Source organism: Molossus molossus, unplaced genomic scaffold (genome assembly GCF_014108415.1).
Source record: "Molossus molossus isolate mMolMol1 unplaced genomic scaffold, mMolMol1.p scaffold_m16_p_9, whole genome shotgun sequence".
NCBI classification, from domain to species: domain Eukaryota; kingdom Metazoa; phylum Chordata; class Mammalia; order Chiroptera; family Molossidae; genus Molossus; species Molossus molossus.
The window spans coordinates 68,455,013-68,473,480 of record NW_023425403.1 but is presented as its reverse complement, the minus strand read 5'-3'; the positions used below and the strand labels follow the sequence as shown (position 1 = coordinate 68,473,480).

The 18,468-nt window shown below is 34.3% G+C and overlaps 1 protein-coding gene across 1 annotated transcript in view; it reads right to left on the bottom strand.

Annotated features, from left to right (window-relative positions):
- DACH1 (dachshund family transcription factor 1) overlaps positions 1 to 18,468 on the bottom strand; it is a 410,092-nt gene that overhangs the window by 34,366 nt on the left and 357,258 nt on the right. Inside the window, exons 7-10 of the mRNA XM_036249628.1 lie at positions 13,281 to 13,432; positions 4,196 to 4,343; positions 871 to 1,014; positions 293 to 361 (exon numbers count right to left, since the gene is read on the bottom strand). Of these exons, the coding sequence (XP_036105521.1) occupies positions 293 to 361; positions 871 to 1,014; positions 4,196 to 4,343; positions 13,281 to 13,432 (513 nt within the window). The remainder of the gene's footprint in view (positions 1 to 292; positions 362 to 870; positions 1,015 to 4,195; positions 4,344 to 13,280; positions 13,433 to 18,468) is intronic.

Here is an 18,468-nt window from a genome sequence, read left to right as displayed (position 1 = left end):
CTCCAGCATTCAATAAAACACATTTACTGTGTCCAAGATGAAATCATACATTGTATAAAATTAATTATTCCTTTTTAATTGCATTGTATAAACAGAAATGACCTGTTAATTTAAAGAAAATCTATCAGCACAAAATGAATTCACTCATATAAACAAGCAAGATGAACTTGACCTTGTTTGAACTTGTTTTGATGTGGCCCAGATGGTAGGCTACATGCTTGAATAGCAGGCTAAAGCTGAGGAAAAACTCATATAGCAAGATCTAGATTTATAGCCTTTTGCAAATTCCTACCTTGTATTGTCCTTTCGGCATCTGTTCTGCCGCCAGAGCGGTCAGCTTCTATCTCTGGGGTCAGAGAGTCTAAAAGCACAGAAAGGTAAGAGTGACACACATTTCATTTGATTCCTATTATCCTTTTTAAAAAGAGGGACCTGTTACTCTGGTGCTGAATTAAAATGATCTAAATCTTTGTCATCTTTTAAAGGTTGAACAAAGACTATAAGCATGAGAATTATCAAAAAATCTGTCTGAATCGATAAAAAACACAAATCTGTTCATAAAATGGTTGGGGGTTGGAGACTTCTCAGGTTACTATTTTATCATGTTTCAGTACAGAAAGATTTGATTAAACAGAGAAGCAACGTCAGGTCCCAGATAACTGGAGTTTAGGAACAAAACAGTGGAAGCACCTATGAAATAATGTGTTTCCCCCAACCCACGTGACTGTTCCTCACACCACGCTGTCGGCTATGAGCACTGATGAATGAATGACAGGGAGTAGAAAGATACAAAACCACAAACGCACGTCTTCATTGTTTTCCGAGCATTGAGAACGCGTTAGTCGGCCACGCACACGGATGCACCCTTACCATTTAAGACCCTGAGACTGTCTGTGGACGCTGCCTGTTTTAGCGTTTGTTCTGCTTGCTCACGCCTTTTGGTCTCAAATTCCAGTGCTTCCTGCAGTTTTCTCTTCGCCTTCTTCTCCTTCTTTAGCCTCTTTTGAACTATGGCTAGAAAAGAGGGTGGACATTTTTTTTCTCTTAAATTTATCAATGTTCAAACTTATAGATGACATACTCCCCCCAACTGAGGAAGTTAAAAAAAAACCTACCTTTACCTAAAAAAAAAATAATAATAATCTCAGTAAAATATCTAAGGAGGCCAATTTTTACTTAGCCTTGAACTATATTACATGGTAAGAATGGCCTTCATTGTCATCTGTAGAGACAGATTTAATGGGAAACTAATTTTAGTAAATATTTGAATTTACTGATAAAGGAAGTCTAATTAAAGGAATGTGAGGACTTAGTCTCTGTCCTTGTATCAGAACATTGTCGAGTAGTTTAGAATAGTGCAGACAGTTATAAGTATGCCTCATGTCTGTGAAGCACCAGTTCTGAGTGGTAAATGAGGGCATTTCCCTTATAAATGTTTTACAAAACAAATTACACCAGCTACATTTTTAATAATTCTGTCTTGAAATTTTAAGAAATGTAAAAATATTATTGTATACAACAAGCTAAATATTCTCAATTATTATTAACATATATAAGCAGACTTTTTTTTGGATGAAGTCATATGATAATTAACTCAGCAAATTTATATTATATAACATATTTTAAGAAACTTATACTTTACTCTTTAGGAATTTGGTGAAGTGTAATACTTCATTGCTAATAATACTATGCATTGCTAAAAATAATGTGCTAGGGTATAAGAAAGTGGATTATGATACAAAAAGTTGATGATGATAAATTTTTTCCTTATTGAACTATTTAAATATTTGTATACAATATGAAATTGATCAATAATAACAAATAAATGCTCTTCCTAAAATGTATATTAACTGTATTTTCAGTATGATAATTGTTTTAACTTTTACAATATGTATATAAAGTAAGCAATCAGCACGTAGGAAGCATACACATGTTTTTCTTTGAAATAATTTTTTTTTTAATGGCTCTTAAACATGTCGACTTAAACGGGACAGAATCAGTATGAGAAAATCCTTCTGGTAGAGTTAGTAATAAGGAGTAATCATTCCAAGTATACTATTTGATTTCTTACTATAGATTAAAGAAGAAAAACATTTCTTAAACACAGTATTTAGTCTATATATAAAATAAGGTAACATGGCTTAGGCAGTATGGCTCCGTGGATTGAGCGCCGGCCCATGGACTGAGAGGTCCCGGTTGTTTCCCTGTCAGGGCACGTGCCCAGGTTGTGGGCTCGATCTCCAGTAGGGGGCGTGCAGGAGGCAGCCGATCGATATTTCTCTCTCACATCACTGTGTCTCTCTCTCTCCTCCTTCCTCTCTCTCTAAAAAATCAATAAAAACATATTTGAAAAAATAAAATAGGGTGATATGATTTAAGAAAGAATTCTAGTTTTAATTTCTAATGTCCACATCTCCCATTTATATAAGTATTAATATTGTTAAGACGGTGGACAATTACTTATTGAGTTTACTGTTGCTGGTATCGCATATTAACAGAATCTGTACATTGGCTACAGTCTTATAGGAAAAACAAAACTAGTTTAAATAAATATGCTAATTTTCTTTATTTAATAGTGTGAAAATTGTATGCTTATCTTCACAAAATCACTGCCTACTATTTCCCTTTCCAAAGATGATTGTTAGTAAGTCTTTTGGAAAAGAAGCAGTAATGTATGAATTCTTTATTTCGATAAAAAAAAACAAAAAAAACAAAAACACTCCCAGGGCACTAAAAGCTCAATCAATACCCATCGCCTTGTCACTGACCGCTCAATCCTACTGATTGGACCAAACGGGATTGCCACGTTCTCTCTTCAGGAGAATACATTGCTTCAGTAGTCACATTCATAAGAGATAATTATTGACAGTTATTACCTTTAATTTATTGTTCACAATTAATTAAATGGGAGGGTCATGGTGTGATCTGTGAAATGTTTTGCCCTCTAGTGGTTAAAGAAGTAAAACAGAGTGTAAATCCTCCAGCAGATTTCAACCAATAGAACTCTTAAGGTCCCTCAAAGAACCAAAAGCGAATTTAGGAATTCAAGGATCTGCCTTTTAAGTCTTACAAAAAGAAAGGAAGGTTTTTCCAGGTGCAAACGAAATCAAGACGTGGCTGTCTCACAGAATACAGTTCCATATAATGAACTCCAACCATATTTCATTATGCGCTTAGAACATACCCCATTGTCAATATTGATCTTGTTTTGATTATTTTAGTATCTAAACCTGTGTGAAGCCACATTATTCAGAACTGTACTATTGGGGTGACATTTCCCAAATCAACCTCATCCCAGGAAACAAACTAACTGTTGCTTTATAGTAACGAATGAAAAAACCCACTGTCTTGCCAGTTTTAAAAGCAAACAGAACAACGATTTTTAAATGACCATGCCAAACATATAAAAGGAGAATATGTGTAGTGTTTATTATGAATTCTCATTAAATGAGAGAAAAGAAGCACTCTTTTTAAGCTACTTAGGAGAAACTTATAGTTGAAGCAAAGGGGAATTTGGTTTTAAACAAAACGCTCTTCTCATGCATAAAATAAACACACACATATAAATGACCTTCAAAATTATGTATACATACACTGTAAAGTGTGCTAAAAGAATCAATTAAGAGATTGATAATATTATTATTTTTTTACCCAGTAAACATTCATGTTGGTTTCTATTCTAATGTGTACTTGACCTTGTTGGATAAAAATGAGGCTTTCAAAAGGATTATTATAGAAACACTCACCTTTGGTCATTTGTTTATATATTCATCAGTCTTCAATTTCATTTAATAAATATCTTACTAAATCTGTTTCACTTGAATAATCAGTACTTTTTACCTTAGCTTTATGACTTTAACTCAAGTTTTTCAAAGAGCAATTGTGAATAAATATAAAAGTTTTCTTTATGGCTGTCTACCTTAAAAATATGAATTTGTAAATGCATAAACAATGACAATTATCTAATAATATAATGGATTTACTTCAATATCTTGAAGTACAAACAGAAGAGACACCACGGACATTGGAGATTAAGAAATATAACGAGCCCAGGATTCAAATTCTACTTTGAACATTAGCTACAGATAAAAAACAAACAAAAAATATATAGTCTCACAGTAAATCACCAAGCATAGTACTGTTATTTTAAATATTTTACATAAATATTTTAAACTTATTTGAAGTTTGAAAATACCTCTATTTTTTTGTTCCATGGCCAGCTGCTTCTCAAGGGTTTCCCTTAGTTCTCGTTCCCTTAAAAAATCCATCTTCAGCTCTGTTTTTTCCAGTTGGACCTGTTTCTCTTGAGCTCTGGCATTATCTATGGCAACTTTCAAGAGCCCCTGTACAAAGAAGGCATTCAGAATTGTAATATTTTGGTACAAAGTCTATTTCACTCATTACTTAAAAGCATTTTAAAAGAGAAGAACCCACTTAATAAATTCTTTCCTTCCTGTGCATCCACTCTGTGCTCACTAAGACAAGTACTATAGTTGAAGCACACAATTCCTAAATCTAATGAAAATATTTTAGGAAGACAAATGCTTTGGGCATTCAGGTTCAGTTGCTTCTAATCAGGATATTTCATCTAAAGCTAAACAAAGGCAGCACATAAGCATGTCTAAAGAATAAGACCCGAGTTAAAATCAGACTGAAACTCCACAGGTAATTATCTGACATGGTTCATGCAACCCCAGGTATTCCTGGCAGTGCCCACCTAGCTCTTGGAGCTCATTCACCACCATGCCCTACAAACATTATTCTAGACACAGCGGGCTTCTTTATGTTTCTTAAGGCACCAATTTGCCTCTGCACCAGGAACTGTGCTCTTTCTGTTCCCTTCCTGAATGCTCTTCCGCCCATTTTTGTGTGGCTCATGCCCTCATTTCATCTCCTCTTTGCTCAGTCACCACTCAAGAAAGGCCTGCTCTCACCAGTCTATCTGAAATAGCCCTCTCAGTACATCCTGTCGTTTCCATCTTAAACTTCCTCATAGCATTTATTAGGTAACGTCAAATATTTGTTTATTGCTTTAAGTTGTAAACAGCGTAACTGTGAGCTCTGTACTAGACTGTAAGCTCTTGGAGGCAGGGACATTTTCTCACATTTGGACTATGTCCCTACGGGGGCTAAAATACAGTAGATTTTAAACATCTGATGAATAAAAATTATAATAATGCTATAGTTTTCTTGAGATATATACTATATGTAAAGAATCTAAGACTTAGTGACTTAAGTGCGTTAGTGTTTTAAAGTAATTAAAATTGGTTATGATAAAGAATAACTAGTAGGAGACTATTTGGCAGTGTAGTAATTCATGAACAAATGGTAAAAGCAAGGTTTATTTGTTCAACTGATTATGGAATAATATATATATATATAAAATTTGATTTACTGTAGGCTATTTTTTTAATTTAATAATATTCTGAGATTTTTGAAAATGAGATTATGAGAATATCTAAAACATAGACAAAGCATGCTGCCTGTGTTCTCTCCTCAAATATTTTAGAAAATTATCAGTAAAAATGAAAGATAAAATTTCTGTTTTTAGCAACTCAAGAGAACAAAAAGCGATTTGGAAGTAGAAGATATTTAGCCTTAGTCTATGCACATCAGAGTGTGACATTTTCTATTAAAATAATATGTGAAATGGAAGTTGGTACCATCTGTAGATCTACTCCATGATGTGACCCCTTTGCAGGAGGCAACATAAGCAGCCAGAATCAGAAATGGCAACTCCACCTTGACTTGTTAGCACAAAAGAGACAGTCCCTTCTTTCAGCCTACCCATGTAGCGTCGTCCTAGCCACCTGTAGTCTCTTTTCCAGCACACATAAATCATTTCACGTTCGTTATACCTGACCCTGAATTCCCTGGATTAATTACGGTGATATGAAACAAGCTGAAGGATTTCTACGTGACAGTCTGCCCCTCCCTCGGCTTTTGTTTTTAACAATAAAACATAGCTGCTAAGGAAACTGCCATCTCCACTCAGTCCAGCAGCATTCCTGCATATGTCTTTTTCTTTATCGGGAACAAACAATTAGTAACAAATGAAAGAGATCATTACATCAAATGCCCTTTTAGATCACCCCAATTAAAACTTTAGTTTAGCTGTATTTTATTTCTAAGATACCAAATTCTAATTTTCTGCTCTGATTGCTCGTGTTGACTTATCTTTGAAAGATGTACTCTCTGCAATGTCTAGAGATTATTTAGCAAGATGCCAATGTTGGCACTACTTAATGTGTTGATTGGTTGTATTATCAGTATCTGTTTAAAATAAATTACTATTAAACTATTATTGTCCTTGGCTGACAAAACACAATATTTTGGTGTTCTTTAAATATGAAACAATCATTATGAATAAACATGTTGAATAACATTAAACTGCAACCCTAATTTGTGTTATTTTATATTAATATTTCTTGTAAAGTATGAAGTTGCTAAGAGCATTTATGTTGACTGCTTCCTTTTGTTACAGTTGCTGCTAATGTGGCTAATGGTAATACATTACCTATTCCTGCTGATTATGTCTGAAAAATATTAGCTTTTAGGATCCAATACCCTCTAGGGACTACTTTATAAGCTGTATAAAATTAAGTTTCATTTTTAGACTTTAAATCAGTGCACATCAGTAGGAGTCCAATGTGAACAAAAATCTGCACTAGAGCCAAACTGATGCATATGCAAGAATATGTTATTGCCCATGACAGCCCTGCTGCAAAAAATACAGAAAAAAAAAAAAAAAAAAAAAGACAACGATTACATTTCATTGCAGCAGGGGCTGGGACAAGCAATGGCAAGCAGTGCTCAGAACGTCTACAAATCATTAGGACACCATTTTGACTACCAGTGGCTTTAGTCGCTTCAGATTTGTGTAATTCCTGTAAATTTTGCAGGTAGCTCGTGTGCAAAAGCTCATGCCAAATGCTGGGTCTCAGGTGGACATGTGGTATGGAGCAAAATTCGGTGATGACAATGCAAATTGCAGTAAAAGACAAAGGTTTAAAACGCGAGTTTTTCTCCAAAGGGAGGTCAGCTCTCCTGATCTTGAAGTTGAACAATGACTATTCTGAAGAAATGCACCTTAGGCTTACAATCATAGCAATTGTGAGATGTTTGGTCCCAAATTTCTTTCCCATAAATGGGGCATAATGATCGTCAGAACAAACAAGTACATTTGTTTTCAAAATGATCTACCTTGTAAATTAAATTATTTTCATAATTATTCACAGAATGGGTCTCTATATATTTCTTTTAAAGGGGGCACTGTAATTGATCTAGCAATGTTTCAACTATTTCTGTTATAGCCTAGAAAGTACAAATCTCTGCTGGTATAAGAGCATCTAAAGTAATACTAATATGAAATTTCTTCATATGTTAGTTAGATCACAGAGGAAAAGTTTACTCGGTCCATGTTTGTATTTTAGACATATGTTTATTTCAGAATTAAATGGTAAGTTTCCTTGAGTGTCAGTAAAACTCAAGTGGCAAAATTTGTGCTCACTTCTTCTAAAGAGATGTGTCACTTCTTCTAAAGAGAATAAGTACCCTTGTCCAAGGGGGTTCTAGCAATCATCCATTTTAACTAAAACCTCTTAAAGTTGAGAACACCAAGGTCCAGGAGGATCAGGATACTTGTTCAAGATCCCAAATTAGTAAATTCACTACGCCTATTTTAGCAAAATAGGTTTATTTAACCTTATTTTTTTTCTTTTAATGTTTCTTTCCAGGATGAGAAAAAATAGTGTCTCTTTAAATCAGAACTTATGTAGACAGCAAAAATCATGATGAAAGAGTATCACCTGATTCATTTTTCACAGAAGTTCTTATAAAAAAAGATACAGCTATTCTTGGTTTAATATTATGGTTACTATTCTCCAAAGTGGATCAATGATGGGCTCTCCATCAAAAGCACTTCTAGATATAACCCCATCCTGTGGTTCATACGATCTGTGTGGCAATATGGCGACATGGGCTCTGCAATTAGCCCACCTTTGTTTAAATTCAGGTATCACCATCTTTGAGTGACCATGATCAAATGGCTTATCTGCCTCCATTTTCTCATCTGTAGAATGGAGATAACAAATCTACTGTGTAGGGTTATAAAGAAGATTCATATAATATTGTATATAATTAGCATGAAGACTGGCTGTGATACTGTGATTTACACACACAGTGTGATCATACTAAGGTATATGTTATATATAATATATAGATATAGATACACAGATACAGGTATATAATCTTCATCTCATCCTACATTGGATGGAACTTCCTAAGTGATAAGAACAATAAAGGTAAGGTGGGTGTTTTTCATTATTCATAGTAAGTCCCTTTCAACTACACCCGAGTTTATTTTAACACGGTCACTCTTGGAAAGCCCCTAAGGATAGAGGCTGGTTGAGGGGGAGCCGTCTATGATTAGAGGGTTGGAATTTTTAGCCCTACCCTCCTGATTTCCAGGGAGGGCAGAGGGGCTAGCAGTTGAATTAGCCATCCATGAAGAATGATTTAATCAATTGTGCCTATTAAGTGAAACCTTCATAAAATCTCAAAAGGGAGAATATCTGGGTGGTCAATAAGTGAAGGTGCTGGGTGGGTGTTGTGCCCACAGGGGGCAAGGAAGCTCTGAGCCTCTTCTCACAAACCTCGCCCTATGCATCACTTATATCTGGCTGCTCCCGAAATATAACTTTTTATAATAAACTAGCAAGTAAAATGTTTTCCTAAGTCCTGTGAGTTGCTCTAGCAAGGACCCTGAGGAGTGGGTCATGGGAACCTCTGGTCTCCAGCCAGTTGGTCAGAAGCACAAGCTAAAAACTGGACTTTCAATTGGCATATGACGTGGGGGCGAGGGCCGTCTGGTGGAACTGATTCGCCAGGAAGATCGTGTAAGAACTGAGTTACACTGTGGGGCACCCAAATAGTGTTGCAGAATTGCTCAGTGTGAGCTAAACAACCAGATATTGCAGACCAGAAATGCCAGCAGTGACATAGTGTTGTAGCAGAGTATTTATGATATAAAACAGTAAATATGGTATGTACTCCAGATTTTAAAGAACTCAATGCCATCCTCTTCATCTTAGTACACTGTCTTTAGAATATTAGACACATTTTACTGCGATTTCTTTATGATCTCTTTTTACAAGTTGGTAATAGGAATAAAAGGGAGAAGACAAGACATAATTATAATTAAAGGTAAAAAGATATAATTTAAGAACAACATGTCTGATCTCAGCTTACTCACAGTTTTAAGCCAATGCTCTACTCTGTTATTTTATCTTTTTGAAAAGTTTCCTCCTAATTCATGTGTCTAACTCTATTATAATTACAATTATGTATTAATAATGGGAATTTTAAAGTTAATTTCTTTAGGATGTATGAAATTTATCATTATTGGCCATGATATCAAAATGTAAAGACTAGAAGATCAGAGTATTCCAGTCTTAATACTAAGACAAATTCTTTTTCATTCTCTTTCCCCAAACACAGAAGTAGAGCATACTTCTTTTTTTTATCCTCACCTGAGGACATTTTTCCATTCTCTGTTCAGGTAGAGTGGGAGGGAGAGAGAGGAAGGGAGAGAGAGTGAGAAACATCGATGTGAAAGGAACACATCGAGTGGCTGCCACCCGCACAACCCACCAGGGCCGGGGACAAACTGCAACTGAGGTACGTGCCCTTAGTGGGAACCGAACCCGGGTCTCTCAGGACCGCAGGCCGTCGCTCTAACCGCTGAGCCAAACCGGCCAGGGCGAGCATACTTCTTAAATAGCACAATTGGACTATGTGTGTTTGTTAAACCATAATGAATTAATCTGCCATTTATTGTGGTTTTAACATTATTTTTAGGACTTTCTTTTTTGTTTAATCCTGCTATGTGGACAAACTACAGAGACCCGAACCCCTGTTGTATAACTCCATGGCACAGATCTTCAATGCCAACCTCATCCTTAACTGAATTTTATATTCTCAACCCTTGTTTTATATTTCTACTTTTTACTTATTTACATATTCTTATTTTAATATTTATAAGTCACTTTAAATAATTTCTGTAATGAGATTCACAATGTATATTTGTTCCCAAATCAATGTACATATCATCCTAGCTGTCGTGACTGCATGAAGCTGAGATGAAGAATACTGAGTAAAATTCTCATCTGAGTGTGTTTAAATGGTAGTTGATGTTTGAAGGTATCACATCTAGTAAACTGACACTACGTTTCTGGTGGAATCACCTGAAATTTCACAGGGAGTTCTGTAGGGACATGTTTGAATAACAAAGCCATGTGAAAGACTTCCCACATTTGAAAAAACAAATAAAATTTCATATAAAATGAACATATTTTTAATCCTGAAAAGCAAAATCAAGAGTGTATCATATCTCTCACTAATGTGAAAAACTATCATTTACTATAGATATCTTTATCCATTATTACTTTTAATTTCTAAAACACTCAACTTTCAAGAAAGAGTTAATAAAAATATGGTGCCCACAATATATATAGTGTTTTTCTATACTATATATAGTATATTTACAAATACTGGTATACTAGTATATAGTATTATTCTACAGGTTCTTTTTTAAAGCACACACAAAAAGTAACATTTATGAAAATTCAAATTTTATAATGTGTCATAGAAGGAACATCTGTAGCAACCATAACATATTTTAAAATTGAGGATTATTAAATTATAGCCCATCATGAAATTAAATTATTGAATATTAAACAATTGCTCCTTAAACATTATTTTTAAAGGTCTTTTTGGTCATTAATTCTAAGAAAAAATAGAATTTGTGTACATTAAGTTTAAATATAACCTGATGCCTTGGGTTTAACTAAATAGCAAATGTGCATTACAAATCTTTAGTTTCAGGCATAAAAGTATGTGATTTGAAAAAGTAAACATTTTCAACTCATTCTTTTCCATTGTTATCCTGATAAAATACCTCCAAAGGAAATATGGAGCTTTAAACTTACCAAAAAATGTTACTGTCTAGAAATAAAAAGCAGAGAACCACTGCATATAATTGAAATTGCAGAGGAAATTAAGGTGGGCATAATGTAATTACCAAAATTAGAATTTGGACAGCAAACACATTTATACTTTATGCCCAATAAGTCAGGGTCATGACTGAATAAACATTTTATACCATTCTAAGAATATTACTATAACTCAATAAATGTGGCAATATTAAAAGAGCTAGCATCTATGACCTCTGCAAAACCATTACTAACCACAAATCAAGTATGTATGTATGTGTGTATATGTGTGCATGTATACATGTATTTGGCATGTGTGTGAGTATAAAGTTGTGTTGTTTTATCTTATGTACACATATGTGCATGCCCAAATGCACATGTATATATTAAATATATATTAAATACATAAATATATACTAGCTACATCTATATTCATATTACATATATATAAGACTGTAGTGGACAGGAATAATTTATTTATAATGAAGTATTCTTAATGTAGGTGTTCTAACATTATCCGTCCCAGATCCTCATGATTTCAAACTAGAAATAATTTAGATTGCCTTAACTATCATCCTATCATCAATTTTTGCTCAAATATGTTTTCAAGGCTGGCTAGAGTTCAGAAAGCAGAGTATATTAGACCTAGAGATACCTTCAATAAAATAAATACTGTCTAAGTGTATACATTGTAACACTATAGTTTTCTTTCCCCCTTTTTTTAAGAAGCAGTTACAGTTTGAGTGATGTAGATAATGTTTCTTGTTTTAGTAATACTGGGGGGGGGGTGTGAATGCCTCAAAATTGAAAGTATTTGTTTCAGAGATGTGGTGTTCACACAACGGAAGAGTCCATGTGCAAACCCACTCTCCAGCTGAACAAGCTGGTTTTATACAGAAGAAATCCAGTAATATTGTCTCTGCTGAAATTAAAATTAAATTACCAATCTACTTGTTAAAGAGGTTTCAGTGATGATGCACACAACTGGATGGAGAAGTTCAGGTGAAATGCCTCACCTCGGTTTATGCTTCATATGGAGTTGTATATATAAGAAAAAAATCAATCGTTCCCTTACTCATCACAGTGCAAATTAAAAAATGTTCTGAAAGCATTTTAATTTAACAAAAGGGGAAAATTGTCAACATCTACCTCATAACAAAAATAGTACGGGTCAAATTTAGTAAAAGTCTTATGTTTGCTTTAAAATATAATCAACTATTTGGCCTTGATTAAATTTAGGCTAGATTGATGATTTATTTCAATTACCAAGATATAAAACCTTAAAGTTGAATACAGTTCTGGAGACTCTAATTACATTAGTATTAAAAATGCCATATTAATAGATGAGAAGATATGTTACATTAAAGGCCTTCTGTTATGTCCTTGGAGAGGTAAATAAAATTAATTACTTTTCTACTGGGAGAAAGTTTAATATGGTAGGAAATGTGTACAGAAAATATCTCTAAGGAAGGAGTAGAGTAAAAATTACAATGTATCTATTACCAGCACAGTGTCTGCAAGCACATTCTTACTACTAGTTCCTCCAGACATGGGGTAGATGGCAAAATTCTCCATCTGGGGTCCACATGATCACTTCATGTGTGGGCAAGAAAATTATACTTTCTTTTATCCCACACACTCTTATTATTTTGGCTCCCTGCTCTCTGTTATTGTTAACTGCAAGTATTTTTGATTCATAATGTACTGTACGTAAAATATACATCCTGAGGACTCCATAGGAAATCCGTGGAAAGTTTTGTATGGCTTTTTGAAGTCTATTCTTTGAAGAAACCCTATTAACTGAAACAAATGTATTTATGAAAGAAAAGATGTTTTTGGATTCTTTTAAACTAGACATATTTAAATGACTAAACATAACATTTCCTTGCTGGAAGTCCAACAGTTTAAAAATAACTAAATATTTATTAGAACTAGCGTGCTGTCATTTAGTGTATCAGACAAACTTAAACATTTAAATTTGTCCCATTAGTAAGCAATAAGGAGAACATTTAGGCAACATGCTTTTTAAAAACAAACAAAAACAAACAAACAAACAAGAAAAAAAAACGCCCAGGTCACTTTCATCCAAATTTTTATTAAGGCTTGATATACACATGTGTGTATTTCTTAACCAATTTGATTACTGCAGCAAGCTTAAAATCTTGAATTGCTGAAAAGAGTTGAATACCATGGTCCAGTCAAACATATGAATGGATTAACCGGGAAAAGTATGAATTTGGAAAAAATCCACACCTGGGTTTCTGTGTTCCTTCCTTCCAGATTGCCTACCTGTATGTTAGTCAGAAGGGTCTCTATGGAAGACAGTCCATCAGGAAAGAGAAACGGAGAAGGGAACCCCGGAGGCAGTGGTTGTCCATGCCCAGTTAGAGAAAGTTTGTCAAGGCTGTCTCTTGCGGTTGGTGTGGAAAGCGGGGTCTCATCTGTATGTGATTGAAACAAAAATATAGAACAAGTTACGCTTGTCTGTTTTTATTAGACCTCAGTAATGGCTTCCCTAGTGGTTTCCAGAACATTTATTGCAAATTGGTTCCTGCTATCAGGAGAAAATGCTTTCTGCTGAATTTTCTTTAATGAAAAAGCTGTGGAGATACAACAAGATAACATTAATGAGTAACTTTATAAGCCTTTTAAATGCAGTCTCTAATGAGACTGAGTTTACAGTGCCATAGAATCTTTTTAAAACAAATATTATCTCATATATAGTTGTGATAATATATTCAGGCTGACTTTATGGCCACCTTCCCAATTATCTCATTTCAGTTTGTTCTGTTTGGATTGACAATAGAATCTTTCTGGAGCTTCATATAAGAGAAATACTTTGTCTATTAGTATGTTTCTTTCTCAATTAACCCTTCTTTTCTGTCAATGATTTGTTCAAATATATTCTTAAGAAATCTACAAAAGAATATACAAATAAAATCTTTTATTTCACATCTAAAAAGAAAAACTGGAATCAAATACAGTCATTCTAAATTATAATTGAATTTTTCAATATCATTAAAACTAAAGGGCTAATTCTTTTAAACTTGAACACCCTTTATACCTTAATATTGAAAAACTAGCTTTTTATACATAAAAAGGGGTTCTAAAGAAAAGGTAAGATAATACCCCTTCCATAACAATATTAAAAAAAAACTAATATAAAACCCTCTAAGATAAATTAATCTTTACTTTGTTTATTGAATACCTTTTACCATTTTAAGCCTGTACAGATTTTACTCTCACAGTGAAATCTTTTTATTCAGTTCTTTATTATTTAAACATTTTTAGTTTCATTTAAGGTAGGTACAATTTATGGCTTATTTTAGTTTATCACAGAAAAAAACTTATTCATGGCAGAATTCTCAATTTTATGAATATTTTCTTACTTCACCTCAGGAAAATTAATTAGAGCAACGTATTTGCACAGTCCTGATAGTGTCTCTCAATTCTGCAAGTGGCTAAAAACTTCAGCACACTTGTATCTATGCCTACAATTTGGTTTCACTGTTCTCCTCGATCACTCCTTTATTTTCCACTACAACACCCAACCACACAACACGTTTCCCAACGACCCCTCGCTGGGGCAGAAACATTATGGAAGTCACCACACTTCTCTGTAACTGATGTCAGAACAAGTTCAATTCATCTCCCTCACCTTCCCACATTTCTTGTTAATAACTAAAAGGGAAGAAAGGTTGGAAGGGGGCACTGGACACAAGACCTTTTATTAAGCGGACACTTCACTCACTCACTCACTCACTCACTCACTCACTCACTCCACAGTTTCTCCTCCCAGCCCCTTCTGGGTTACTTGACCGATGAGCTGATGCAGCAGGTAGTAGCGGAAGCAATGGAGTAAGCAGTTAAGTAGGATGCACTGTGTTCTTATTTTCTTATTTTTATTCCACTTGTCAACAGGGTTAAAGAAAGACAGCAGTGCATGGCTAATGTGATCAAGGTGATCTTGGCCACCATTTACCTCGCTGTCATAAATTACTCCTCCGGACCAAGGCTGCTAGGGTTTTCTCATAATCTCTCTGCAAAAGCACTTGTTAAACATCCATGTGCACGTGAACTTGTTTAAGAATGAAGAGCAATATTTTTTGATCAGTATCACCTTAGCTGTCACATGCTAAAGAAAATGTGGCTTAATAGATCATGGGGATAATAATTGCTTGTCTCTTGAAGAAAGGCACAGAACCAGGTGACCACCTGAGATTGCGTTCAGCTTGGGCCTGCGACGCCACAATTCTTAAAGGTTGTCCAAGGAAAGAAGCCTCATACATATGTGTGCACACACACTCATACACATACACACAGATTTAATTAGAGGGTCCATCAGCCCCATGATTATTGAAACTTCAACACATTTAAGCTTGACTGTGTTTGCTTGTTGTGTGACTTAATTAATTAAATTACTCATGATACGCGTGTTCCTGCAGCCAGTATTTACTTAACATAAATAATGTACTAGACACTGGGGACAGAATGCTAACACACACACACACACACACACACACACACACACACACAGTCTGCAAGCCTCAAGAAGCATTTCTAGAGTGACCAATACCAAGCATTAAGTACCTAATTATTACAGTTAGCAAAGCATTTTGTCTTCCATCCTTATTCCATTACTACTCAGTTTTTCCCAGTGTAAAGGTGTGTTCCGTGTGCAGGTGTGTGTGTGTGTGATGGCGTGTAGATGCTTCATGTTTTTTCTGCAGCTGTTTCGGGGGATGCTCATCTTAGTTATCATGCTTTCAGCTCTATGTGAATAGATTGCTATTTGGTATAAACATACTTGATTAAATTCATTTATCATTTTTTACACTAGAAATACCACATAGGGTCACATTAACTCAAAACATAGATAACGAACAATCAAATGTAGGGTAGAGTGACTGCTTAAAAATTTTAAAGGGTGATTCTTATGATCTATATACATTTTTTTAAAAAAGAAAACAAATTAGTCAAAGATCAAACAAACAAAACAAAAATATTTGGGGGGTTTCAAGACCCTACTATCTTAGAAAAGTTGTCATCTTGTGGCAATTAACATCATAGACAGTCTCATTTAGTCTTCCTACAAAGAGCAAAATTGAGAACACGGTTCTTCCTTTTAAAATGAAAGTGACCTTTGATATCCTAAATGTTCTAAGAAGATTAAAGCAAAAGTTTGAGAGACCAGACAACATGGAAGAGAGTTTTGACATCACATAATCTCCACTGACTTCAAACGACGCATGATGATGAAGCACAAATTCACAAAACACCTTATTCCAATTTTGTATATTGTACATACTTTTTAAAGTTTTATCTTTAAAAGAAAGTTGGCTTGTCAGATGCTATGATCTTTGATTATAGCATTTGACAATGTAATCTGTTTTTTGTTTTTCAATATTTTGCTCCTAAATAATTTTAAACTTATGGAAAAGCTGCAAGAATTGTGCGAAGAATTCCTTTATCCTTTATACTCCTGTAGTCAGTTGAAAGCGGACCCCCAAGATAGATGTCCATGTCTAATCCCTGGAACCTAGTAATGCTAGCTAACTTGTAGAATGGGCTTTCACAGAGGTAACTAAGTTAGGGATCTTGAGATGAGGAGAGCATTCTAGTTTTGGGTGCACCCTAAATCCAACAAGTGTTTTTTAAAGAGAAAGTCAGAGGTTGATTTGAGAGAGACAGGGAAGCCCATGGAGATGAGAAGGAGGCAAAGAGAAAACAGAGACAGAGATCAGAATTTTGCAGCCACCAAGAATGCTGACAGCCACCAGAAGCTAGAAGAGGTAAAAAAAAAAGATTCTCTTTTATAGCCTCTTGGAGATAGCTTGTCCCTGCTGACACCTTGATTTTATATTCCTGGCCTCCACAGCTGTGAGAAAATAAACTTCTGTTGCTTTAAGCCACCGAGATTGGGGTCATTTGTTACAATAGCCCTAGGATTTAAAACTCTTTACCCCAAATCACCAATTTTTACATTTTGCCACATTTGCTTTTTAAATCATCTTCCTGTGTTCTCTCTTCCTCTCTTGTTCTGTGTGTACATATGTTTGAACCATCATTCCCCTTCCAGGCCTTAGGACTTCACTACGTTTCACAAGTACAAGGGCATATTCCTCACAGTACACCACCAGCAAGAATCGCATGCACAGGATACTGTTATTTAATCAAGCCCACCTTCCTTGTTCATTGTCTGTAAGGTGTTTTAGTGTATACCGTTAAATAATAAAAAAGTATTTTAATGTACTTGACAAGTACCTGGGAACTATTTTCTCTGGGCCTCTCATGATTCCTCCCTACAATTATATATTAATTGAGTTGTAGGAAACCACGTTTTTTTTCTTAAGGAAAATAGAATAGCACATATTACAATCCAACAAATAATTTCATCTTTTGACCAGGAAAAAAAATCTACCGATTAAGATATTAATAATTACATAATAAATATAATGGTGACTATAACAACATAGAATCTGTTTAACTTCAATTAGAATAAGAGATAGTATAAAGAAAAGCATAAATGGAAGAGAAGAAAATAGCTTTAAAAATCCCCAAATCAATGAAGTACGAAAGAATATTATTTCTTTCTCCTCATCACTTCATTCAGGATTTTGCTCATATTTTCAAGTCACTTATCAATAAAGGATCAGAAAGATTGATGACTCGGTAAGACAAGTTTTTTTCCCTCCAATCTTATCACACATAACAATTTAGCAGGATATCCTAAGGAACAATGTTGTTTAACAAAATAATGGGCCTCTACTTTAAAATGTTTTCTTTCCTGTTAATAAAATCTAATTCAGTTGTTATTTTTATAACTAATCCCTTTGGGTTTGAATTATATATTCTCTTTCAAATTCGTGTGTGTATGTGTGTGTGTGTGTGTGTGTGTGTGTGTGTGTGTTTGTCTCTGATGTCTTTTATTACATCATAAAACCAACTAAAAATATTCACTTTAGAAAACCACATATTCCAAGTGGATTCACATTTATTCCTCTTGATATGGAATAGATAGTAACATTATTAAAGTGGGAAAATCTCCATATTTAATGTTTACAAGTGATCTTGAGTTTGGATGAAAAGCTATATTTCTATACTAGCAAAGTGAAAAAAAAAAGGTTGAAAAAATATTTTTGAGTATGGTACTTTCTATACAAAAGAGAATATTTATAAAAATATTTTTTTTTCATTTTGTTAAATATACATAATGATTGTATAGAAAGATAAACTTATTGGTGTTTTTATAAACTCATCAGCCACATTATTGAACTAGAGTAGAGGTATAAATAATCTAAAAAGTTAAGGATTGATGTTTTTAAAAACATTTAAAACTTTTATCCAGATATGAAACACAGTCATTTAAATTGAACTCGATCATAACCTCAATTCTGGTTCATTCCTACTCGGAGAACTCTGGGTTTAATTTGGCAATAGAAACTAATAATAAAGCTAAAAAATATAGTCCCAGAGT